The sequence below is a fragment of the Anser brachyrhynchus genome (assembly GCF_964034855.1).
Source record: "Anser brachyrhynchus genome assembly, chromosome: 14".
NCBI classification, from domain to species: Eukaryota; Metazoa; Chordata; class Aves; order Anseriformes; family Anatidae; genus Anser; species Anser brachyrhynchus.
Genome location: NC_137709.1, coordinates 8957540 through 8983124, shown reverse-complemented (window position 1 = coordinate 8983124; position 25585 = coordinate 8957540). Strand labels below are relative to the sequence as shown.

At 42.7% G+C, this 25585-nt stretch overlaps 2 protein-coding genes across 10 annotated transcripts; one reads left to right on the top strand and one right to left on the bottom strand.

The window, feature by feature from the left end:
* Window positions 1–20476, top strand: LOC308177915 (uncharacterized protein). Of its 8 annotated transcripts, none has more exons than XR_013939486.1 (6): window positions 6–2813; window positions 5224–5269; window positions 5676–5759; window positions 6145–6283; window positions 6400–7014; window positions 19763–20476. XR_013939486.1 is itself a non-coding variant. In XM_080555816.1 (6 exons), the coding sequence occupies exons 3-6, from the start codon at window positions 6247–6249 to the stop codon at window positions 10730–10732; spliced, it is 429 nt and encodes a 142-aa protein (XP_080411942.1). In that variant the 5' UTR covers window positions 9–2813; window positions 5224–5269; window positions 6145–6246; the 3' UTR covers window positions 10733–13363. The 8 variants fall into 8 exon arrangements, 4 of the variants coding, with proteins under 4 accessions (XP_080411942.1, XP_080411941.1, XP_080411943.1 ...); XM_080555816.1 differs by lacking the exons at window positions 5676–5759; window positions 19763–20476 and adding an exon at window positions 10682–13363 and having other exon boundaries at window positions 9–2813; window positions 6400–6618; window positions 6893–7014; XM_080555815.1 differs by lacking the exon at window positions 5676–5759 and having other exon boundaries at window positions 10–2813; window positions 6400–6618; window positions 6893–7014; window positions 19845–20476.
* Window positions 12500–25585, bottom strand: UBLCP1 (ubiquitin like domain containing CTD phosphatase 1). 2 transcript variants are annotated; one of them, XM_080555806.1, is made up of 11 exons: window positions 25431–25585; window positions 22806–22996; window positions 22303–22394; window positions 21852–21937; window positions 21645–21760; window positions 20483–20581; window positions 19475–19512; window positions 16915–17013; window positions 16389–16505; window positions 14913–15040; window positions 12500–13585 (listed from the first exon to the last, which is right to left on the bottom strand). In XM_080555806.1, the coding sequence occupies exons 2-11, from the start codon at window positions 22957–22959 to the stop codon at window positions 13558–13560; spliced, it is 957 nt and encodes a 318-aa protein (XP_080411932.1). In that variant the 5' UTR covers window positions 22960–22996; window positions 25431–25585; the 3' UTR covers window positions 12500–13557. The 2 variants fall into 2 exon arrangements, with proteins under 2 accessions (XP_080411932.1, XP_080411933.1); XM_080555807.1 differs by lacking the exon at window positions 25431–25585 and adding an exon at window positions 24775–25066.

The window sequence follows — 25585 nt, the reverse complement described above, 5'->3', positions numbered from 1 at the left end:
GATGTTTTAATGAGAGAGAGGATATGGGACGTCTCTATGCCTGAAGTGGCCCTCAGTGACTCCAAAATCTTCACAGCATCTCCCTGTACCTAATCCTTTTTAATCTGCAGGCTGGAGTAACAAGGACAGATCACAAGAGGACAGAAGCTGTGAGACTTCCCTATTCGATAATCATCGTGTATTTTGCTCTGACAGTGTAAATATTGCATAGAAACACCTCTGCACCTCTACAGACCCAAGCACCATCCGCACCACCTCTACTGGCAGAGTGGAAAAGGGGTCCAAGACATTGTGAAACTATTTCCCCATGCTGGTATGGACCTACAAGTGCCTGCAGCAGGAGCAGGCACAACTCACTGTCCTTTGGTCCGTCACAAAGGCACCTGCCAGCTGCAGAGGACAATCTCAGGGGTGAGGACTCGGTTCATGGGGATCCACGGTGTTGTGCAAACAGAGGTGACATTACGTCTGTACAGAGCAGATCTCAGTAATCACCCAGCTACTCATAACTGTAATCACAGAATGCAATTGCACCTGGAAGTATAAAGGCAAAACGATACCGGGAAGTTCTTCCTGACGGCCCCGGCCGTGCAGTTTTGGAGCGACTTGCCAAGGGAGGGGAGGGCGCTCGCAGCATGCGTGCCTTTGTCAAGGGGTGCGTGACGTGAGAGCTCCGACAGCTGTTCCCAGCCCTCAGTCTCGGGGTGACAAAGGTTGTTTGGCTGTAATCTGCTCAAGAGAGGGGCCGTGAGACACCCCACCGACCTGGCTAGAGGAGATTTCCTGGGAGTTGCACTGAACCCTCCATCCCGGAGGTCTTTAAATATCCCCCCGGTGCTTGTCCTGGCTCTAGGTCTTTCCCAAGGCCCGTCCCTTTCAGGACAGCGCGATGAGCAGGCGCTGTGCTCCTGTGTCTGCAGGAAAATGCCATGCTGCTCAGGTCATGATGGGTTCAGCAGCTGCCAGTGGGAGCAGAGGGAGCCGGCAGCAGGGGGGTGGGCAGGCAGGTGCCACGGGCCCCATGGGGGCACAGCCTCGGCCTCCACGCCAGGCTGGCGGAGGCATCCTCCCCAGCGAGAGGCCAGAAGAGGCAGTGCTGCATCAAGTGAAGGGTCCCTGCCCTGTTTGCTCTCCATTTTGGAGCATGGCACTTGCTTTCTCTGCAGGACGATGGATGCTGGGGACAGAGCAGGGCTGCAGCTGTGGCCGCCGCTGTTCGGGCAGAGCTCGCTGCTGTGTCCGGCCTCGGTCCCAGACACGTACCCAACCAGAAACCAAAAGTTCAGCCAGTATTTTTCCTTTGATTTCCTTCCTCCACATTTTAAGTTGTGAGATTATTATTTTTTGTTTGTTTTGTGCTTTTTTTCTTCTTGGTTTTATTTGACAGCTTTGAAAGATGAGTGAGTCATGAAACACTTGAGATCTCTCCTCTATTTGATAACACGAGCATCTCTGCATCTCTGCAGCTTTTCCTCTCCCCGGGGAGGGAGGTCCTCAGGCACGGGGACAAGGCTGGGGTGGGAGCTGCCCCAGCACCTCTGTGGCTGCCAAGCCCTGCTGCTCACAGGGGAGCCCCGTGCTCCCTGCGCCTGACCCAGCACCCTCTGCAGTTAAAATAAGGAAGAATTACATCCTTGCATGGTTGCTCTAGCTGAACGAGAGATGCTGCTTGCAGCTGAGCACCCTGCTGTGAGCGGGCTGCCCCCGACAGAGGGGAAGGATGCATTTCCATCTCACAGCTCCGCTCTGCTAGTGGTGCGGCTGATATTTGGTGTGCCAGGGCTGTTGGCCCATTTAACTGGTGTGCTCCACCGCTCCCTCCTCCTCCCCGGCACGGGCACGTGGACCTGTCACAACTCAGTCGAATCCTTTGTCCTACTTCTTTCTTTGACATTCACAGTGTTTGATGAGGCTTTTTGAGCTGCCACGGTCAATTTGAGGGTGGCGGTGCTGGCTGCAGGGTTCCCACAGCTGGGCTGGGGAGGGAGCTCTGGACTCGGTCGTCCTTCCAGTTCACCCTCTTCTCCCTGTGAGAAGGCAGTCTGGATCAAGATAGGTCGGAAGGGACTTTGGGAAGTCTCTAATCCAGCCTCCTGTTATGGCAGGGTCAGTTCTGAGGTTAGAGCAGGTTGTTCAGGGCTTTATCCTTTCTAACCCTGAAACCCTCCAAGGGTGGAGAACACAAGATCTCCCTGGGCTTGGTCCCAGGGTTTGGTTGTCATCACGGTGAGGAAATTTTTCTTTGTCATGTCTCCATTCTGAGCCTCTTTCCTTTCAACTGCCTCTTGTCTCCCAGCCACGCGCTGCTGAGGAGCCTGGCTCTGTGTGCTCAGTAAGCCCCTCGCAGGGATGGGCATGGGCCATCACACCCCAAAATGTTCTTCTCACCACCCAGTCCACCTCCCTCAGCCTCTTCTCACAGGGGCTCCAGCCCCTAGTGGCTTTTGTGGCTCTCCACTGAGCTTATTCCCATTTTTCATCATCTTTCTTGTGTTGGGTTGGGGCCAAAACTGGTGGGAAGGCTGAGCTGTGGGGCCAGGGGAAATGATTGCTCAGGAGATAGGGGGAAGAACTGTATTGCAGGGGGCTAGAAACATGTAGGTGGTGACAGCTGCAAGGAGCAGCATGAAGGGGTCAGCGTGTGTTGGGTCCTTTGAGGATCAGAGCACAGCAGAGCCTGCTTCAGGGTGACATGGCCCCCAGGTGCTGTGGATCAGCCATCAGTTCCCTCCACCCCACCACCACTGAGGGAGTTAAATAGGGGCCCAGGGGAAGCAGGTGGGCCTTTTTGCTGATTCCAGAGCAAGGAGAAGGTGAGTGTCTTGCTTTGGGGGGAGGAGGCGGAGGGGGAGGGTGGTGAGAGGGATAGGGATAGGGATAGGCAAGGGTGTTGGTGTTTTCCCCCTTCCCCGAAATAAATTGTGTGGTTTAGGAGCTTCTCATAGGAGTAGCTGTGGTGATGGTGGCTGGTGTTGGTGTCTTATAAATTTGCTCCAAAAGTGCTGGAGAAGTCTCCTAATGATGCATGTGGATTACCACAATACATAAAGGGAGACTGGGGGGATGCATAAGATACATTCCTAGGGAAAGGCAGGTGTCACACAAATAGTTGCTTGCTTTAAAGCTCCAGTGATAAGATGCTTAGAGGCAGCTCTTTAGCTTTGAGTTTCTCAGTACCTGTGGGGCAGTGAGGGGGCAAAGCTTCAATAGGATCAGCTCTGGGGGGTTCTGGATGGGGCAGGGCTCTGACAGAGCCTCATCCCAGATCTGAAAGATAAGCTCAAAGCCAAGCTTCTGCTGGGCCTGGGGTGTTGCCCTGACCGACGTGAGGCCAGAGCCGAGCCAAGGAACAGCGTTAGTGCCTGCGGCAGGGCCTTGTTCCCAGCTCAGGCAGCGAGGCTTTCCCACGGAGGTGAGAAACGTGGTGGTGCTGTGTCATGGGGTGCTTCCCCTTCCAAGCTGAAATTGCTCAATTAATTGGGAGTGAATAGAGATGCTGGTATTGTGGAAAGGGCTGGCTGTAGCAGTTCTGGCTTTCTTCACAAAAAAAAAAAAAAAATCCCTTTGTGCCTTTCTCTGGGAGGGTGGCTTCTGTGGAGTCACATGTGATAGAAGCATCAGCTGCTCTGCTGCCCAGGCCCTGCCCTGCAAACACGGGGCTTTCTGTCATCTTCCTTCTCTAGCCGTACCCGAATACTTATCCACAGCTGCAACCAGCAAGCAGGCGCTGGAAATGATGCTGTCCTGTTAAGAAGGAGCTGGAAGGGACTTCAAAAGGCCTCCGGAGCCTCTTCCCAGCCCCATGCGGGGACTGCTCTGCCCAGGGCATCCCTGCCGGGAGGCTGCAGCCGACGGAGCCCGGCTCGTTCCCGGCTGCCGGGCTCCCTCTCGTGGCTGCTGGGAGTACCTGTGTCCCCCCTGCACCCTCCTGGGGCCCTCATGGGGGGCAGAGGGATGGCCGGACCCCAGGTCGGAGTTTGCTTAAATCGGGAGAGCCGAGCTGTGCAAAAACTGCAGCAAAATTATTCAGCCGCAGAGATTCAGAAGTTTGTTTTACTGCACGAGGCAGCTGCTCTTTTCAGGACGGGTTCCTATTTTGCTGAGCCCAACAGTTGCTCTTGCAGTGAATTACGCAGCTTGGGGCAGGGAGGCATGGCACTGAGCTGTCGTGGCAGACTGCTGCTCACCTGGCAGCCCTTGGGCCCCTCTCTGGAGGCTGCTGTTGGGACAGGGTGCTCTGAATGGGTTTCCTGGGCTCCTGCAGCATGTGTTGCCTCTCGTCGAAGAGCTCAGGGACAGAATGTGGTCTCAGCAGGTCCCCTTGATGTTAAAATAATAAGATGGCTATAATCAATGACTTGCTTGGCCTGACATGGCTCAGCCTGCTGTCTTCATCCTGCTCCCCCAGGGCATTGCTCACCTCTACTGCAGACATTAGAGGAAAAAAAAAAGTCAGAGATGCAGCTGAAATTAGCAGGACTTTGAAGCTTTGATGTGGGGAGTGTATTTCAGTTCTGCTGTTGCTGGATGCAGGTGATGAGACTTGCCATCAGCAGTGGGATGCCAGGTGTGACACTTGCTCCACTTTTCACTAAATTCACCTGAGGCTTGGGCTCTGAAGCCCTTCCTCTCTGTGACAAATGAGACCACCGCTTCATACCTTTGTATGAGAGCAGCCCTGGCATCGGGCGGTGCTAGTGTGCTCTGCACCGGCAGGATCCCAGCACCCTGCTGCTGATGGTGCCATGCTCTTTGCTGGTGCTACAGGGTCCTGCCAGCCCTGTAGCATCACCCAGGGCTTGGTGGCATCTCTCCGAGGCCTGGTGAGATGCTGCTGCTGCTCCTTGTGTCAGCAGAGCTCTAGGTGGAATGGGAGGCTGCAGTACCGGCGGCGGGCACCGGGTGCTGCCGCAGACTGCGGCACCGGGCTGCTGCTGCGGGCTTGGGAAGGGCCAGCGGGCAGTTGAGACTGAAGGGCTGAGAAAACTCAGAGGTAGAATAAAGTCTTGTGAGAGTTCACAGCGTTGTTTTGCAATGGACTTAAACCCAGGCTCTGCTTTCTGCCCTCCTGCTGGCATTGCCTGGCGAGGGGCTTAGGTGTCTTGGGCATAAGGAGTGCGGCACCCCCCTCCTAGGGCCCTTTTTTTTTTTTCTTTGGGGTGGGGGGTGGAATACAAACAAAAACAGGGGCTTTAGCAGGTGCACGTGCTTGTTTCCCCACAGGCACCCCTGAGCAAGTAGCAGGGACCCTCTGCAGCAAAGAGTAGCGGTAAGTGTCCTGCAACATGCAGCCCGTGTTCTGCTTTGGAGTTTGATCTTTAAGTGATTTAGTGGGAAAACATATTACGGAGGAAAAGGTAATGAATTTCCTTTCTGGAAAGTGGAGGTCAGCATAGGGCAGGAGTAAAGGAGAATGCAAGGAGCTGATAAAGACACCCTGTGGTGGGAGACCTACTGATGTGGGTGCACAGACCTCCCTTGGGGTGGAAAAGCTGTAAATCGGCTAAACCTGGTGGGAGAAAGCACTGGCACAGCTGCACATACCTTTATGCTGCAGAAAAATATTTCTGTCTACCACATAGGGGAACCTTGATTCTTCTTGCATAAAGTTAAATTCAGGAAGCTGTCTCCTGTGGGGCAGTGAAGGTTAGCTGAGCCAACCTGTGTGCTTGTAGGCAGTTCATTCAGCTTTGCCCAGCCAAACCTTGCCTCTGCTTGAAAGCAGATCGATGCTGTTGGGACACAAGGCATGCCAAGGTGTAAGTAGAGATGAACCTTAAACCCTCAGCTCTTAGCAAATGGATAGTCCTTGGTGATGGTACTGTGTTAATGAAAATGAAGTGAAAAGCACCTCAGCTTCCCTGCCTTGCCATTGCCCTGTCACTGCTGTGTTGCTGCTGGAAAGGTGGTGGAAATATGAGAACTGGAAAGCACAGCGGGGTCTTCCTGCTCAAAAAGGGGGACTGTGGGGTTTAAGATGTGTATGGGGTCAATGGGGAGGGTGTCTAGGGCAGAGAAGCAGACTCATGACAGTGTGGGCCTGTGGATACACTTCCAGCCTTGCCCTGTTGCTTTCAGGGCCCTTCAGTGCTGTCTTGAGAAAGTCCTGTTGTGCATATATATTTCATTTCTACTTGGGAGCAGGGAAAACAGCACCGATCCATGGGTGAAGGGACAGTTTGGGTAACTACACCTGCTGCTGCAAGGCCCTTGCTGTAGGGTGTGGAAGGCTGTGACACCGGCTGCATGACCAGCCTGCCTGGTGTTGTCGCTGCAAGGGAAGGTAAGGTCACTGTGCTGCCTTCCACCCCTGCAAAGCTGGTGTGATCCTGCCTCTGCATGCTAATTGGCTCTGGCAGGAGCTTTAGCTCAAAAGCTCCTGTGTGTTTTCCTTCACAGACCTGCTTTACTTCAGTGTTTGTCCTGTGCCTGGCCCAAGGCCGCTGCTCAACCCTCTGCAACAGCAAGGCTTGAGCTGTAAAGCTCAAGTGATTCTTGTGAAAGATCAGCTAGCACTGGAAGCTCTGCCCTTAAGTCTCCATTTGCCCTGCTTGCTGCCTAAATGGTCTGATAATGGTGCTGTTGCTGGTTTTTGGCTTGATTCAGGTTTCTTTGAAGGTAACACCGTGACTTCTCCTTCCATAGTTTCTGGAAGCGTGCCCTCTGCTTGACTGAGTCATGCTCTGTGGATTTATAATTATCTGTGTTGCCTACATATCCATTAAGGGATTTTATATGTTAATCTCACAAGATGTACTGCTCACTTTGGTGCTTTCATCTCACCGTGTGCCTGCGAGCTCTGCCAGCGGTGCGCTGGGCTAGCTGCAGGGCAGGCAGAGGTGAGGACGGGCACTGCCCCTGACTCACTGCCTCCGCTCTTCTCTGACCCCAGAGCGGTTCCTGGCACCGGGGAGATGCTTCCAGATCGGCACCGAGCCCCGGGGCACTCAGCATTGGCACTTCGGCTCCGCTTCCTGCACCTCTGAGAGTAACGAGTGGTTCTGCATTAGCAAAGTAAGTTTAACTGGGCGGGTATTTTAGAGCATATCAAAGGTTTAAAACAGACAAATGTGTTGATGTTGTCTGGGATTGCTGTTGTGTGAGTAATAAACCATGAGTTCAGTCTTATCAGCTGCAACAGTACCATGTAGATGCTGCATAAATTCAGTTCCATAAAGCCATGCACTATATAGTTTACTGGTGGCAGAATGTACCTGAACTTGCTCAGTTTTCATATATCTACATATCATATAGCTAAAGCAAATATTTTTTTCAGGGAGGTGTTTGATACTTTTTAGTGAACCAACCAAACCAATTGTATCAGGTTAAGGGGAAAAAACACTTGAGCTGACTTTAACTTCTTAAATTTTAGGACTACTTTAAAGCAGAAATGCACCTTCACATAAAATCAAGATACTTTATTTTGTAAAAGGCAGTATTTTTCAATTACTTGCCTGTTTTCTTCCAGCTTCAATTCAAAATGAAGTAGTGTAGTAGCTTCTAAATGTTTGTCCCAACTCATTTATTGTTCACTAGGGAGTGGGTGTACTGCTCAGATCTAGTTATAAACCCACCTTTATCTGAAGCTCAGAATTTTTCTTTTCAAGTGCTAGACACAAATCCTTTGTTTCTTAATATGTTGCTCTTTGATATAGAAAAAGGCTTTACTACACAGCTGTTATGTCTAGACACATCTGCAAGGGACTAACCAGATTTTAAAACAGCTATTGCTTTATCATTTTCATCTCCAAGGCAATTTAATACACTTTCAAAAAATGTGTTCAGTTTGGTCCTGCTTCAAGCAATATCCATCATTAGGACAGCAGAGAGACCCAAAAGTCACACTGGCATCAGCTGTGCTTTTGGCAAGTGCTTGAAATTCTTCTTGTGCTCACCTACTAAACTGGTGCTTGCAGTTTTCACTACTCACAAATGTAGACTGAATATAGAAAGGAGGGTAAAGAACTGGTAAACCTTAAAAAAAAAAAAAAATAAAATTCTAGAGCCCTCTCAGTTTTCCCTAGGAAGCATCTTATCTTATGATTTTGTTAAAACTTGTTAAATTTATTCTTTCTGTGCCACTGCTTGTTCTTCCAACATGTCCCAGACCTGAGGAAAACACCTGAGGAATGGTCTGGTGTTTACCCAAAGGAGCTACTAGCTTGTACCATGAATAATGTACAAAGAAAATCAATGCACTCTGTCATGACAATACCACAACACACTGCCTCCTGTGGAGCACTTAGAGTCCACCATGTCAATAATACACAGATTAAGACATCCATAAGCTTTTAAGAAATGAGGGAGAAATCCTAGAGCACAAAAAAAAAGGTTGGAGGTTTTGTAAGTGTTACTGAGAACATGTTCAGAAACATAACTCTGGGTGTCAGTCAAAACTGGGCTTGTTTGAGTTTCTTTTTTTTTACTCATCTGTGGACATTTCCCCCCAATACCAGACAGCTTTTCAGAACAGCCCCTTGCCTGCATATCAGTCACTCCTGCCAAACTGTCAGACTTTGGTCTCTGTTTAGAGGAAGCATGGTGGATTCAACTCAAAATCCAGGGATTCTTTTTCCAGTGAATAGAACAAAGTTCTAGCTCAGACATGAAAATCCCAGTTAAATCTGAAGGTTGAGGTGTTTGGCTCAAGCATTTATATTGAACCATGACTTCCCTGGTGCTCTGATGCAGGGTTTGATCCAGGGTTTGACTTATCTCCTTTTTGAGAGGACAGTAGTGGAGAACAAAGTTGTCACTGTTAAATGTTAAATGCACCACAGGTGAAGATATTTAGTCACTAAAATCTGATGTAGTAACCTTGGTGTTTCATAACACAGAAGCCAAAATCTTCCAGCAAAGCTGAAATGGAGGGGAGATGTCAACCCAGCTGTGGTGACTGGGGCAGGCTGTGCTCCAGGTCACCCAGCTCCCTTGCATGCAGCAGCCACAGCTGACACTGGGCCCTAAAAACGAAAGAGCTGCTCTTTTTTTTTAATAATAACACCTTGAAAAAAAGTGTTGTGTGAGCAGAATGGATGTGCAATTCCAATTAGGCAGTTGAAAGGGAAAAAAAAACTTTAAATCAAGCGTTAATGATGCACTTTCCTTTGCTGTGCCCACCACCCCACCCATAGTGCTAAAAGCATTATGCAATTTGAAAACAAGCTCCCTTTGACTTGTACCCATTATTTCTGAACAGAAGATGAATTGGTGGGAAAACTGTTTGCTAGGAGAGACATGGAAATTAATGGCATGGCATTGTATGTGTCTGTGTGTGGCAAGGAAAAGTGCCAAGCTCTGCACAGACTCCTGAGAACAAAATGAGCATCCGAGTGCTCGCAGTATCAAAGAATCTCCTGATCTGTGTGCATTTCATAAATATGTATAAATAAAGAAGTTTGGGGATGTTCGAGAAAGCTCGTCAGTATATAAATAGTTCATTTTGAAGTCCTGTTATACAACACCATCAGGGAAGGACTGATGTCGGAGTGGTGAGGTTGAAGCCTCTTGTGTTTATCGGGGATCCAAAAGATAATTTGGGATTGTAGTAGAGGAGATCTTGAGTGGATAATGCGTCTGGGCTGGGAAATAAAGGTCTGAGGTAGGCAGTGTGGTCTGGGACTCAAACAGTGCTGTAAGCCATGACAGTCACTTTTCACCCTTCTCTACAAAAACCTAACCAAACTGAAATTACTCATTTCTAGCTATGAAGCAGTTCTTTCAGACCTTTAAGTAGCTTATACCTAAAGCATGTCCTGAGTAGTAAATAGCCCTTTCAGAGTGTGAATGTCAGTACTTTGGCTACTTGTGTCTGTCACAAGATGTCACTAATATTACCTATACAAGAAACTTGTTGTCTTCTCCTGGAGAGATCAGTATTTTTCTCTTCTAGTCCCACGCTTTTTCTCAACATCACCTTTTTCACTCCAATCTTTCTCCATCAGTCCCTCAGCCACCTAAAACTGGGTGCAGTGGTGGCCCACTGATTTTGGGTACCATCTATAATGACTGCTGCAGTGACAATAGAGGAATGTCAAAGGTTTCTGCCCTCTGACACCTCTTCATCCAGCACTTCTGTTTTTAAACGGCCTTAATGAATCCGGGAACTGTGCACTTTCTGCTCTCTGAAACAGTTTTTACCTAGGCTTCATTTTATTGGAAGAAAGGAAATATTCAGCACTTCTCACATCAGTTTTAAATACATCCTGAAGAGACAGAGTGGAAAATTGTCTTAAACCCTTTGGCATCCACTTGCTGTCAGTTGCATGTCAAGTCAGGAATAAAAATTGGCAACTAGCTGTAAATTTCACAGTCATGCAGCAGGATTTGTGGAGTAGATTTTGCAGTTCAGTTCTTGGCTTCAGCTGTCACTGTGTACCTCCAGTGATGAGCATTCATGCCACAGTGAGATATGAGAGTTGTCAGATATCCAGAGCTTACAGAAATAACTTCATTTTTAAATGGACTGTCTCTTTTGGTATGAATAATCAAACAGAACACCATACAAAATACTTGACATGTACTGGGAGTCCAGTACAGGCTGACACATGAAAATATTTGGAATACCTCAGACTAGCCCATTTATTGCTTCTACAGAGTTTCACAGAACAGTAAAAAGAGCTCTGTAATTAAGCCATACTCTTCTTCTCTTTGATCATTTTAATGCTCTTTTGTTTAACAGATTGTGAAAAACATTGATCAAATACGTCTCAGGGACCTTAATATAGTCTAAATGGAAACTAAAATTAAGGGAGAACAGGGCTTTAAACTTTGGTGTTGATGGTTATTGCCAAGGCTTTGGAAATATCCCCTATTAAAATGGAGAAACAGAATATCAGCAGAGGTGTTTTCCTCTGAACCTATGAGCATTAAACACATTTTTGTTGTTAATCAGAAAAGTATTTTAACAGTTATCTTAAATTTTGGTTGTTTGGCACCACAGATGATGCTTTATAATGTAGGCACAACCTAGAAAAGTCCCGTAGTACAAACACAAGAGCTGTGCTGCTTTGGCCAAAGTCCCACCCAGTCCCCAGTGGCAGCTAAAGGAGTTGTATAGACCTGGCCACTGCATTTGTGCTACCCAATTTCCTAGGCACCTGTAATTCGTGTTAAGGCATATTACAGCTTCCTAGCCTATATCCTTTAGCACTTGACTATGGACTTCTTGTTCATGAAGTTGTCCAATTCCTTTCTGAACCTGCTGATACCACCTGCCTCAACTGGGAACACTGGCAACAAATTCCAGATCATTACCTGCCACTTTTAATGGTTTTAAGCCACTCTCCTGTTCATTTGAGTAAGCCCTTGCTCTAGTACTGTGAAATTTGGTGAATGTTAGTTTTGTGCTCTCCTTATTTACAGCTTTGTAGTTTTATATACATCAATCAAGCCAAGTAAATTGCTGCAGCATTTTCCAAAGAGAGCCAGCGAAATCCACAGGCTTCTTTTGCAAAACTATTCAAATTGCAAGACCAGTTTTCAAACATAAAATATGATAAGGAAAACAATATCAGGCATAAAAGACAAAATGACTTGTCAGCAACAGTTATGAGTTACCACTACATCCAGACCATTCTCATATATTCCAGTTCAGTTTATAAGATATTTGAAAGGGGAGTGCACATCTGTTTCAGATTAGCAAGTACTTTGAAATTCTGGGATGAAATCCTGGTGTTACTGAAATCAAAAACTGAGATTCTTTTTTAAAGTTCCTTGTATAAAGCAAAAGAAAGGAGCGCAACTTATTCACTATAAAACTTCTGTTTGTAGACCACCTTTGAGCAAAAAGATATGGGTACATGTTTAAATACATTCCCTTAGTTCTGTTTTCTCCATCTGGCTGGCTCAGCGTGTTCTAGAGGTAAATCAGGCACAATGCCTTGACATTCTTTAAATAGAAAGATATTCTAGTACTATGTATTATAAATCCTATGTCTCAAAATCAATGCTACTGCTGCCTTTCCATGTAAAAGTTCCCTGTTCAAACTCCAGGGAGTGTATCTACACTGGAAGTACGTGGGTGAGTCAGCCTTCTAGTTCAGAAATTGTCTCTAGGAGACAAAACTTCAAATGCATCCTCTGTACTTACCTAAAACAAAGGTTTTTATGCATCAGAGTTCGGGTTTACTAGTTTAAAACACAGCTTGAGTTGGCACTAAACCACAAAGAGCAGCAGATAAGAAACTGTATATTTTCTGACAGGTCACTGAGCTGGAGCCTAACATGCTCATCTTAACAGCTCATTTGTGTCTGCTGTCCTGACATTCTGACATTTGCTGTCAAGGTTCCAATACTCGTGCAGCTACATGCTTCACTATTAAATACCACTGCTCTAATCTGCTGTGGCATATACTGCTCTCTTACCAACTAATGTAAAATCAGTGTCTCTGGAGTCTGAAGAACCCCTCCAAAAAGAGAAACCCAACACCCAAGATGAAGATTATCAATGGATTCTCTATTATGCAAACCAAATATTTAAAACAGCACAGGACACAAGTTATGAAAAAAAGGTATTTATTATTTACACAACTGCTATAGTTCCTTAAGAACAATATATACCATTTTTATTTGAAAGGGTCAGTCTTCTTTCAAATACATGAACTGCATAATGCACAAGTGTTGGTAATGCCAAATAGCAGTCACATCACACTTCTATAGTGCAGGCATAAGCAGCGCAAGTAAATGATATTTTAAGAACAGTATGGCTGAATATTGTATTTAAACACAGTGTTTCCACTTTGACAAGATTTAGCTAGAAGAGAACAAGGGTTTTGTTCATGCTTTGTTAGGAATGTGACTTTCCCATCTGAGGTTTAAACCCTTTATCTGACATGAGAATTTTTCAGGCAGACTGCTCTTCAGTTACCAAAAAGAGTGGGTTTCTCTCCCTCAAACTTCAGTCTTCTGTTTTCCAGTAAACACTGCTTTATAGTACAAGTTCACACATTGGGGTAAATTGGCCACAGAGGTGGTGCCTTCCCATCTTAATGTCTTGCACAGAGAAACACTGATATACTAATACATACCAAACTTAGACAACTTGTAATTTATAGATTTAAATACTGGAATGGGAGGGAGACTGTTTCTAAAGATAGAGGGAATAGAGGGCTTATACAATTCATACACTGCCAAAGTTGGCTCCTTACTCAACATTTTTGGTCTAAATTTTTTTCTAGTTTCAGAATGGTTTTGGTCTTTAAAGGTTATGGTTGTACTTCAGCAGAAAAGGAGAGGAAAATATTTTAAATAGTAACACCAGAACTGAAAGCAAGAAAAAGTAACCGACATCTTTCTCCCACCTTGAGCTTATTGCTGTGATCTTTTTTTTTGGGGGGGGAGCCAAAAAAAAAACCAAACAAAACACAAGACAACAACAAAACAAAATAAACAAAAACCCAAAACCCCATAACCAACCAACTGGAAGACCAAGTATAGCAGTCATTCTGGCATCGGATCCAGTGTCCAGCACTATTATACTCTAGCGTAAAAGCAAGGAAAAGTCCAATGATCTTAGTTAAGTTCCCTTCAATTCAGTGCTATGCAATTTTGTTAGTGTTATTGTCCTTGCTTCTTTGAAAGATACCTGAAAGAAACAAAAATAGTTTCACAAAAAGAAAGAGGCAGGCACAAATTTATCTTGCCTTTTATAAGCATAAACTGTGAGTCTACTTTATCTCACTAAAAATCTGGTTATTAATCACAAAAAAAAAGATCAAATAATGATTTTGTTATCAGACTTTACCTTCTCCCAATTCCATGATTGGTTATCTTGCAGTAACTCAAAGAACATTTTTAGTTAAACTGTATAAGGTTTTAAACAAAAGGGGGAAAGAAGATTCAAATTGTTTAATTCTAAGAGGTTAAAAATATATCAGTTAAAAGTAGCTATATAACCTTTAAGATAGAAAGGCACGTTAGATATGAGACTCCTTCAAATAAATTTAAGACTTTAAAGAATAGTCATCCAGTAAAACCTGAAAAGAATAGTCTTCCACTAACTTCTTCAGAGAAACCATGTTACTCGAAAAATGTTTGTTGTCTAATCTCATAGTTCTCTTACTGCCGCAGCTGGAAAAATCTGGCTATGTGCTGACATTGAAGACTTTGCAAACACCCTAAAAAAATCCAATTAATTTAACTGGCACTAACTATGAAACATCCAATAAATTCCAGTGCTTTTAAAATCTAGCATTGACGTTCTTTTTTAATCAGAAACAAAAGAGGAAATTATATTGTTCATAAGGCTGTTCTTTCAAGCACTGTATGAGTGTTTTCCAATAACATATTACACATGCTTCTTTTTTTACATGTATTGAAGTTTCAGGTTGATGCATAAAATCAAAAAGAACTTTGCCCAAACAATTCAACTACTCATTCTACAGCAAGAATTAGGATAGTAACTGGTGCATTAAGCATTTGGAGAACTCAGTAATACAGTAAACTTATGTTTCAGTGCTGATGAATACTGTAATACCACACAACTTGGATAGTGTCTGAGCACCAAGTAACACCCCGAACCTCAGAAGTAACCAATAGAAAAGTTTCCTGGCTGCAAAGGACCTGAGATCTGAACTGACAGTCTAACTTTGTAGGAGTGGAAAAAGAGAGATTTACAGGGAGCAGGCTTCTTCAGAAATTCTTTTCCCTTTAGGAAGCATAACTACTTCAGTGAAAACAATTGCTCGTCCTTAACTCTGAAGAAGAAAGAAGGTCCAATCTATCAAAATCCTAAGTTCTTAGAGGGGCAGCTTAAACACTACAGCCTTATTAAAAACCCACTCACACTGAAGATGATAATTTTAAGTGATGTCAAAGTTCATCAGCTCAGTCGTTTCTGGTCTTTGTACAGCTGACCTTAAACAAAATGCAGTGGGGTGAGAGACAGAAGTAAATTTTGACTTTGTTCTTACCTTTCCCAATGTTTGTGATTCAGCTCCAAAAAGTCATCTAATTTTGCTATTTCTTTGAGGTATTGAGTGAGCTTTAGAAGCTCCTTGTCTTTATCCCGATTTAAGTGTGCTTTCATGAAAGGCCTTATCTATACAAAATAAATAAATTGCGTATAACCATTTGCTCCAAGTGAGAAAAACGCTTCCAATTCTATAGCACTTATCACCTAATTAAAACACATTTTCAATACTATGCCGCGTTATGACTTCTTTTAGGTAAGAGGAAGAAAAACTTTCCATTAGTGGCCACCTCCAATTTGTCTTTTTATTGATGCAATCTGGACTTCGAGGTTTTTGTCTGGCACACCCACCCAGAAGCAATTTGTTCTGTCAGTCTTGTGCTTCTTCAGGCCTTTCCCTCCCAGTCAGACAACAACAGATTGATCTGCAATGGACTGTCACATTTTCTAAAACGATTTCGTAGATATTTTTGCAGGAGAAATGAGGGGTTTTCAGCTCTGCTTTGAGTTGTGTGGCATCACTGGAACCAGATGCTTTTTTTCCAACAAAAAGCATTTGACTACAATCATAGTTTCTGTGACAAGAGATGTCAGAAAGAAAGCTTATCTGACAACTGCTTTAAGCTTGGAATACATCATACCTGTGCCTTGTTTTAGTGATTCAACATTCTTGTCTGCAGTTCTCTTGATAACATTTTGACAAACATCTTTGAAATCTAAGCTAGGGGGAGCTCTCTGGCTAATCCTCTCCCAGCAATATCTTTGATATTCCTGATTCTCATATATTTATACCGTTCCAATTAATGTCACCGTGATAGATCTCATCAATTGCAATCTTCAAATCATGGATATTTTCCAAGAAACATCTTGGATTTCTGTATTTGATTTTTTTAAAAGAAATTTGTGGGGGTTCTTTTAGTACCATACTGTTGCACTGTAGAAATTTAAGTTCCATTCTTACTCAGAACAAGCACTGATGATTAGAAGTTTTGGAACAGGAACTGGTCAACAATTTTATAAAATGAAATATTTGCTGTTCTGCAGTCAAAATGGCTCCAGGTATTAATTATTACCCAGGAACAGAATGCTTGCTATTACATTGGCATGCTAACACAAAGTATGGCAGCTTGTTATTTGCCATATTTCCTGAATAGAATCACTCTTGAGATTGAACATCACGTTTTAATGGTGCCTGTCAACAATGCCCAGCATGGTTATAGTTTGCAGGTACAATTTAAGCAGAAATAATTTCAGTGATTTTGGTAGTCTCTTAAAAACTCAATAGTGAATTAAAGCTTATTTAAAATTACTGTTGGGGAAATGTTAGTCCAGACAAATGGCAATTTAAATAAAAAATACAATAAAATATGCATCTTTGCTAGTTAAGAATAGCCTTTCTTTAAGATAACTCAAAAAATATGAGAAAGTACTACTTGAAGTATAAGTAGTAATACATGAAAATTCCAGTTAAAATTACCTTGAGTCCATTTTGTGGATTCATTAGGAAGTTTCGGCCAATATCATCAAACATAATAGTATTTTTTTTGCTGTAATATTCTGAAAATTTTCCCCAGATAACGCCAAGAGGCTTCACCTGCAAGAATAATGCATAAAAGGTTACCTCAGGTAAATCAGATCACATGCAGGAGATGAAAATACCAGTCTATACGAATTTAAGTCCAAACTCAAATGGACTGAAAAATTATCAGGTAGTTAGTTGGGCTTTAATGTGGGAAGGGATGCAAAATGGTAAACAAAACCTTCGTACTAAATTTTTTCATAAATTATTTATTACTTGATTTGAAATCAGTGCCATCCATATGAGCTACTTAAAACACTAATAATTAATAGAGGATTTCAGCAGAAAATCTGTGCTTCAGATATTCTTCCAGTTTTCTTGCATGAAAACTCAAACACAACTTTGTTATTAAATATTTCAAAGGGGTATGGTAACATGTCAGCTAAAGGTAGAAAAAGATCAGGGGAAAAAAAATGGTGCTTACATCTATTAGTCCTCTTCTAGGAGTGTGCACTGTTATCATGGCAGCACTGTCCAACATGAAGGTTATCTTGTAGTTTGCATTAGTACTCACTCCAAGCTCCTGCATCACAAAGATTAATTATTAAAATTTCAGATTATAAGTTTTAGTTCTGTACAACTGAAAACATGATTGTAATACATTGTTGAAGGGTACACTGATGAGGATGAGCAGCGATGTATTAAAGAGGGGTATGTTTTTATTTTTCCTATTCGATGAGAATCAAAAAAGTACACCATTCTACCATGGGGAAAAAAGCTGATAGGAATTTATTTTTGTAGTGTTTACTGTGAGAAATTCAGCATCTGATGTCAGCGTAAAGATTAAAGCAACTATGCAGAAGAGGCAAAATAGAACTTTTGGCTTTACCTTCATGCATGATCTTTCACAAATTCTACATGCCTCAACTTTACTCAGTATCTATAGCTAGAATAGCAGCTGTGTATGTTCTGCTATTTGTTTATTCCTGTAAATTGCAACCAACCACAGCCAATCAAAGACGAAACATACAACAGCAGTTCATTGTTACCCTTTCCTCTATGTGAGTCCTAGACAGTCAGTGTTAGTCAGAAATCTCTCAGTTGTACTTTCAAGATTTGATCACTCCTGAAATAAAGACTTCAAGGAAAAATGATCTAATTTTATCTAAAACTTTAACTAGGTAAGAGGGCATCACTTCCATTTCCAATACTTTCCAAAGTTGAAAAGTAATAGTAAAATCTACTGACATCTGCTACATGACATAGACATTGATGACTTTATTGCTGTTGCGTGCACCAAAAATTATATGCAAAGCTACAAAACAAGGGTAAAATATCCACTGTAATATTTGTCTTGCAAACATCTAGCCACACTTAACTGATTTGCTTTTATACAAAAAAGTGAATCTCAAATGAAAAGTGCTAGGTATCTGAGTCAATGTCCTGTTATTCTGAAAAAAAAACTAGCTGTTTCTAGACCGTCTGAATTCTGGGCATAAATAGATGGAGAATAAGAAATTAAACTTAGTTATCTGATTTTCCTTCTTTTTAATGCTGTTTCTGATTTGTAGTTTAAAACAAACACTTCAAGTATTGCTGGGATCGTTGCTGCCAGACAAAAAGTGAAACTTGCAGAGGTGTGATCAGTTTAAGGAAAAGCAACAGTTGTCATTCTAGTACTGGGAATCTCAACTGATCAGGACTTAGGAATAGGCATGGGAAGGTTGTCAATCAGTAACACATGAAAGGGCTGGAAAGGTGACCCAGAATTGTGGAAAGGTGACTGATGCAGGGTTAACAGCCCAGTTTTGAACAATGGTTTTCTGCTAGATTGAACCCCAGTGCTACAAAGGATTCTGCAGCAAAACAAAGGTTTTACTTTAAATGGTAAATCTTACATGCAAGATGTGATGCTTGCACACACATTAGGGAGTCAAGCAATGCCAAAAGAAGGTTAATGATTAGCTTTGTATGCTTATTTCATCACGCTTGCACTTACCTCTGTCTGCTACAACAGTTTTGATATAGCGAGAAAATAAACCACATGGGTAACAACCACAAGCACTTCCAATATCTGAGTCACAAACCCATTCTAACTTGAACTCATAGTTTTGTACTACAAAAGTGTAGCTGTAGTATTGTTCCAGATAAAGCAAAGAATTCAGACACAACATAAACAGAGATGGAATACTTGCACAGAAGTACAGTGTTTGCAAGTTTCAACACTGATTTTACTTGAGCAATTACATTTCATTGTTCTGATTAAAGGCTCTCATTTCTGAGATCGTTCTGAAGGATTTTTGTTTAAAAAAATTGCTGCAGATTTTATGTTCTTTGCTCTGATACAACCTGAAAAAAGTCTATAAACAAAAAAAAAATAAGAGGGCAGATGAGCTTAAATTTGGAACAGTTTTCCCCCAAAAGGAAAAAAGTTCTGATTTATAAACAACCCACCAACCAACCATACAGCACATCTTATTAAGCTCACTAGGTTTTGAGCTAAGCCTGGCTGTAAATATGTTTACAACTAAGTCAGCTGTGTAAATCTGGCTAGTTGCCCAATTTAAGTACGGAAGAAACCAGTACCAAAAGAAGAGCTTTTACGGATGTTTTAATAAGGCAGAGGAAGCAACAAAGCCACACAGCTGCAAGAGGTACAAGACAAATATTCCAGCATGCCCCATCTGTCCACTCCTTTAAAAAATGTTTTACACTTAAGATTAGAACTCTATAATTAGAAGTAAGATGAAAGCAACAGTGAAGGCTGTGAGACTAATCTAAGTGTCGGCAAGTACTGACTTGTGTTTAGTTCTGCTAAATTTAGTACCTACTGCTCTGATAGTCTGTGTAGAATTCTAAAATTAGATTTAATCTAGTTTTGTGGCAAAGATATTTTAAAGTGACTACAGCGGTTTAGAAAACTTAGATTTTGATTCATGCAACCTTCCTAGTTGCTACATCTCTCTACACTGCAGAGCACGAGTCCAACTATATGAACTGCTAGCCAGACTGGAAACAAATTACGCGTTTTCAGAACAACTTACTTTCATTTTAGCTTCAATCCACTTCATGTTAGTAGCAGCTGAAAAACAAAAAGGGAGAAAACAAAATTCTTTATCAAAATAAATTGTTGACAGGTTTTAAAAAAAGACAAACTGCTCACTTCTCAAATTTTTATACAAACTTTCATTTTGGAAAGATCCACCATTGTTACAGTTTTTAGGGTTCACTGCCTTAAAGACAGGTTACGAAAGATTATTTTTATTTGGAAAAACTTACTTTTCAAGTGAAAATTAGATTAAGCACTGCCTATGTTTAAAACCATTTTCTAGATCAGCTCTTCCTGAACTACAGAGTCTGCAGGGCCATAGAAATGGGCTACTTCTGGTTTGAGGAACTATGTTGCCTTTACAGGATTTTCTCCTGGAAGTAATGATAACAATGCATAAGGCATGGAAAGGACAAAGTGTCAACGCTACCCACTGATCTAAGAATATGTGGAAATGATGTTTTCAGACTATGAAAATCAAATTTTAATACAATTTGAATATGGTTTAAACCCTGTATTGGCTCCAGCTGTTAGACAGGAAATGAAACTGTGCTAAAGCAAATGATCAACCATCCCTGTGCACGAGAGGTTGGTTCATTGCCAGTTTTCTATTGCTATGGTAGTTCACTACTTATTGTCTGGGCTGAGGTTATTTGTAAAGATAGCTACCAAGCAGCATTTGAATGTCTATTTTACAATTGTGTTATTTCAAGCACTTGTTTGCTTATATAAAGTAACGTTCAGTAAAGTGATGTTGAACGTTATACCGTGATTAGATCCATTCACAAGAGCACTATGTGGTGGTTTTCTTCACCTAAGAATTACTGTTTTTGTAAAATAGCTCTAATAGCTGTGTGAACATTCTCGGTGAATATATTACAGATGAACATTCATGTATTGTTTTAGATCTTGATTTGTATTAAAAGCAATATAAAAACCTCCCATATGGAGTTTCTGCTCTAAATGACAATTTATGATGAAGTCTTAGGTTTTAAAAACTTACACCAAATTACAATATCATAATCCTCATATGCAGATGTCAGGAATTCATGAAGGTATGGCCTCATAAGTTCTACTCCAGTTTCAGCACATGACCTGTGGTCTAAAAAGAATGAGAGAGAAGCAATTCATTATTCAATTTAGGATGTTAATTATGACTTTGCTACCTACCCAGCGACCTGAAACGTTTCTCAAGGGAAGCCCTGGGGCGCTTTGAAATCATGAATGAATTCACAGCAAACTACTATTTCCACATTAAAGGTGAGAAAAGTAGAAGGGATATTTATTTGTTGATCTTCACAGGTATTTGAGAGCTTACTTAATATATAAGACAGCTGAGGGTCTGAATATCTTTGAGGAGTCAGGACAAATAGTTCATCTATGCACTTCAGCAAATTTCTAACTGCCCAGATACTGAACAGAGATTCTTGCAAACTCAGTCCAGTTAATCTTGTGAACATGTATCAAGTCTTTCAAATATGCAAACATTGCCTGTTCCAATTAGAAAACTGCTGTCAAATTCTGCTAGCAGGAGATGTGTAAATAAAAATGTTGAATAATAGGTTGAATTTTTATTTCGGATCATAAACAAAACTCACAAAAAAGTAAGGAAAGGAAAAAGGCAAACTATTAGTGATTATAGTCAAACTGCCATGACACACCCACATCCCAGAAAATGAAGTCAGAAGGAAAATTATGGCTTCTAAGAAAACTAGTTGGACAGAATTTTCAGGTAAAACATGGTTTTGTACATGTTTAATAATGATCCGGAAATACAATTAGAAGCTATTCTCCCACCCCAAAAAAGGAATCAATCACGTACAGAAAGAGATAATTATTTTACAACAATAGCTTGTCCTGGCACCATGATATCCAAGATACAAGCTGATCAAGAGAGAGTTTAGAATTTTATCCAAATAACCTATTCTTGCATCATCTTGGAGAAAGTAAATAGTTGTTACACTAAAATCAACAATATACAACATTTACAAAGCCTGATTCTTTTTACAATATGAGCAGAGGACCCCCAAAACGTTATGACGCTGAAGCTATACGGTACAACGCAAGCCAAAGTTACGGAAATGGCTTTGTAAAGCAAAAATCAAGAAATGTGAACTGGCAAATGAACAGCCCTCTTAAAACCCACAAGTTGCATAAAATCTCACCAAATAGCGTATAATCAACATCTAGCACCAGCAGCTTTTTTCCTTCCCTGGGAGGATTCAGAATTTCCACTTTGTATTCTTTAACTCTGCGAGAAATTTTTAGTAGATTTTCTTCCCTAATATAACAGTGCAAAAAGTTACAGTTAATTAATATGCATACTGTTCATTTGGTAACAGGAGTGTTTTTTAATAGCTGAAACTCCTAACCTGTTTTCTACTTCTACAACTTCCTCTTCGATATCAAAGTCATTGACAACATCGTCATTATCAGGAGGTGGCCCAAGGACATCTTCCTAGAGGAATAATAACAGATAACTAGGATCACTGTAAAACCAAGCGATATCAAATATTCTGTTACTGCATGTTGCAAACAAAAAAAAAGACCAGAATGATTTCATTTTACTAGTGGAAAAGTGACTAAAATATACTGATAAAGATTTCAGAATTCAGTGAGAATATCATAGTAGTATTGTACTTGAAGCCCGGAACAATACAGATTTTTCATGACTATGCTGCTATCCGCATTCTGCAGAAAAACAGCTGAAATCTATTGTACTATTTTTCCAATGATTACTTGAAAATTCAAAATTTAAAACCACAATGAGGAGACACAAACATTTTTCCTGTTTTTTTTTAAGCTAATAAGTAAACTATTTACCAGACTCTCTTCACGAGTGCCCATCATCATGATTTTAGTATTTGGTTTCAACTTGAGAGCTCCAAGCTTAACATCATCATCTGCAGGTTTCCCTATAATGTAAACAGAGTTCATTTTTTTTCTAAATTGGGTAGAAAGATTTTAGCAAACTGTCAATACACGTCACGCTTAATTGAAACAAGCTACCCATGAAACACCAGAATACTCCAAGCTGCATCATCATCCTCCATACACAAACACCTTGCTTGTCAGGCGAACAGCCATTTAACTTTTAAGGTACATTTGCTGCACTTCCACATCAGCCATTAAAAAATGACCATACAGATGTATCAATAATAAACACTGAAATTTTGTATATCACTAGATATTGTGTGTGCTCCTTCAAAAGCTAGATCTGTGAGGTAGATGCTCTTTTTGTGTACACATCCCGAATAAGTTAAGAGGATGTACTTCCTTAAACATCTCATGTGCATCCACAACAAACAATAGATAAGAATAGTTACCCTTCATTTTAAGTCCAAGAAGTTTTTGCCGCTCTGGTAACACTCCAGTAAGGCCTTTAAGAGATTGCTTCAGATCCAACACTGTGTCCTCTTCTGATAGTGAGGTTATCGTATACTCCTGTCCGCCCCATTTTATTATAAGAGAGAGAGACATCCTTGAAGCATATGTTCAGTATTAGCTCCTGAAAAATCTGTTGGAGGAGGAAAATGCAATGATCACGCAAGGAACAAATAGGAGTTTTTTTTTTTTTTTTAGAAGACAAGCGATACAGTGTAAGCATTTTTACATTTTTATTATACTGTACGCCAAAGAGCTGTTTTGCGTGCACAGATAACAAATATGTTGATAAAATGTTGAAAATAAGGCAGAAGGAACATCCCTAAAACCGGGGCTCCGAGTTCTGCTTCAATGTACTTAGCAATGTCACATTCCCCGTTTGATCCAGCATATGCTCGCTTGCTGCGTGTTCTGCGCAGGTACAGCTTGTTCGCTGCACAACCGGCACCCGAGTAGAGTACTGCAGCATCCGAGAAGTCATTTCAAATCTCAGAAACTTCCTCTGCAATAATTATGCAATCAAACCAGTCACGGATAACTTTACATACGTAGCTACTAAACAGCAAGTCTGAAAGACCTAAAATATATAAAAATAGGTCTGAACCAGCAGCTTATTTTAAGCATTGGCTTTCTCTGCTCTCTTTCACTGAGACCTGTGCAATACTTGCAGTAATACACACCCCAGGTCACGTCTCACTGTAGCAATATCAAAGCAGGAGTTTGAAAACAAAGCCAAAATACAACACCTACACAATGCAATTACACTGTAAGAACGGCACTTTCATTGCAGTGCTGGAAAAGTAACCATAATTACACTATCTTTAATTTACACAATCATTTATGTTAATTATATTCAACGGTTTAGTCCTAGATTAAACACAGCAGAGAAACAAGATTTTTAGCTTTAGGTGGAAGAGAGAACATGTTTTTTTTCTGTTAAAGTTTGGAAACAGAATCAAGGAGATATAAAGGTATTAGAAAGCTGTTTCAGATTGTCAGGAGATGCACAGAAGGCCTCTGCACCAGTAACAGCAAGAATGTCCTTAAAAGATTGATGCCCGAAAAGTAGAGAAAGCAGATCTATGAAAAAGAAAGGGAGGCTGTCCACCTTCAAGAAATACAGGTCTGGCAATTCTGAAAGATGTCAAACTTTAAAATCTGACTCCTCTTCTCCTCAAACATCATATTCCATGCAGTTACCTGCTCTCAGCCGAAATACTTCCCATTTATACTGTATCCTTTGGTATATGCACCAAGCTTACAGCAGATAAGACAGGACTAGACACGACCTGTTTGCTGAGGACACTGAAAGCTGTACCTCCTCGCTGTCTCCTCTAAGATCCATGAAAACAAATTGAAGAGGAAAACTCATATCACATGACAATAAAAAAATCTATGTTTTTCAAATATTCCCAAATAAAATAGGGGATAGTACTATCCAGTGCAATAGAGTTATTCTGTGAAAAGTGGGCCTTAGAAGCACTAAGAGAGCCAACTGAGGTTAAGGCCGCAGAGCAGCAAGCAATGTTGATGCATAAGCTCTCCGTCCATAAACCTGACCAAGTTTTCTAACCTTAGAAGAGTTTATTGTCTGCTTTCTCATCTGCACCACACACCTAAACTTATTCTGCAAGAAAATGCCCAGGGCAAGAACTGTGAGGAAACTTCCTAAATCTCTGTCCAGTGCTAGACTGAACGGCTCACCCCGTGAGGCTGACCACTTGATCCGCTGTCAGTCCTCATGGAATTGCAGTCCTGTCAAGATGGGTGCTATCAGAAACAGCACGCAGAAACACCGTTATTCAATGCCAGAACACTGATGGGACCGATTATGAACCCCAGAATCAAGGGTTATAAAGAAAATAACATTAGGAGCAATGAGAGAGTCGCAGGGATTTTCAAGGTTTCTACCATCAGGACTGGACAGGACAGGAAACTGAAACTTCCTCAGGTGAAATTTGCTCGGGTTTTGCCGTTGTGTGACGTTGTCAGAGCCTCTCCAAGCCCCTCGGCCCACAGACAGCCTGCAGCCCGGCTGGGCACCGGGTCGAGGATGCATTAACGTTGTGTTGGTGTAGTGACAGCGCCTCGTGACACCAGTTTTCTTGGCAGATTCGGAGCGGAGACATCCCCACCTTTGAGCTCCTGCTTATTTCACCACGCAACACAGAACACGAACATAAAAAAAAAAAAAAAAAAAAAAAAAAACCGCGGGGAGCGCCTCACTGCGCAGAGGGGACCGCGGCACCCGCACGGCGGCGCGGCGGCTGCAGGAGGAGCGGGACCGGCGGGGCAGGGCCGGCTTCAGGGCGCCGCCAGCCCCGGGCCGCCGCTCCCGTCCCGCGGGCAGCGGGGCCCAGCCGAGCACCCCCCCCCCCCGCAGCGCCCGCCCGCGGCCCCCCAGCGACCGGCGCGGGTCGCTCCGGTCCCCGCCGCTAACGGGCGGGCTCGGGCCCGGCTCCCCAGGTGCCCCGGCGATCGCGATAGCGGCGATCGCGATGATCGCGATGGCGGCGCCGCCCCCCCTATCCCCCCCCCACCCGCGGCAGCGCGCTGCGGGCCCTCACCCTAGCAACGGGACCGGCGCCGGCCCGGGATCCGCCGCACCGGAAGCGGAAGCGGAGCCCGCCGGAAGCGGGGCCGCCCGGATGGGAGCCGCGTTCCCGCGCTGCGGGCGGGCGGCGGCGTCGCCGGGGCAACGGGGGGCGGCGCGCGATCGGGA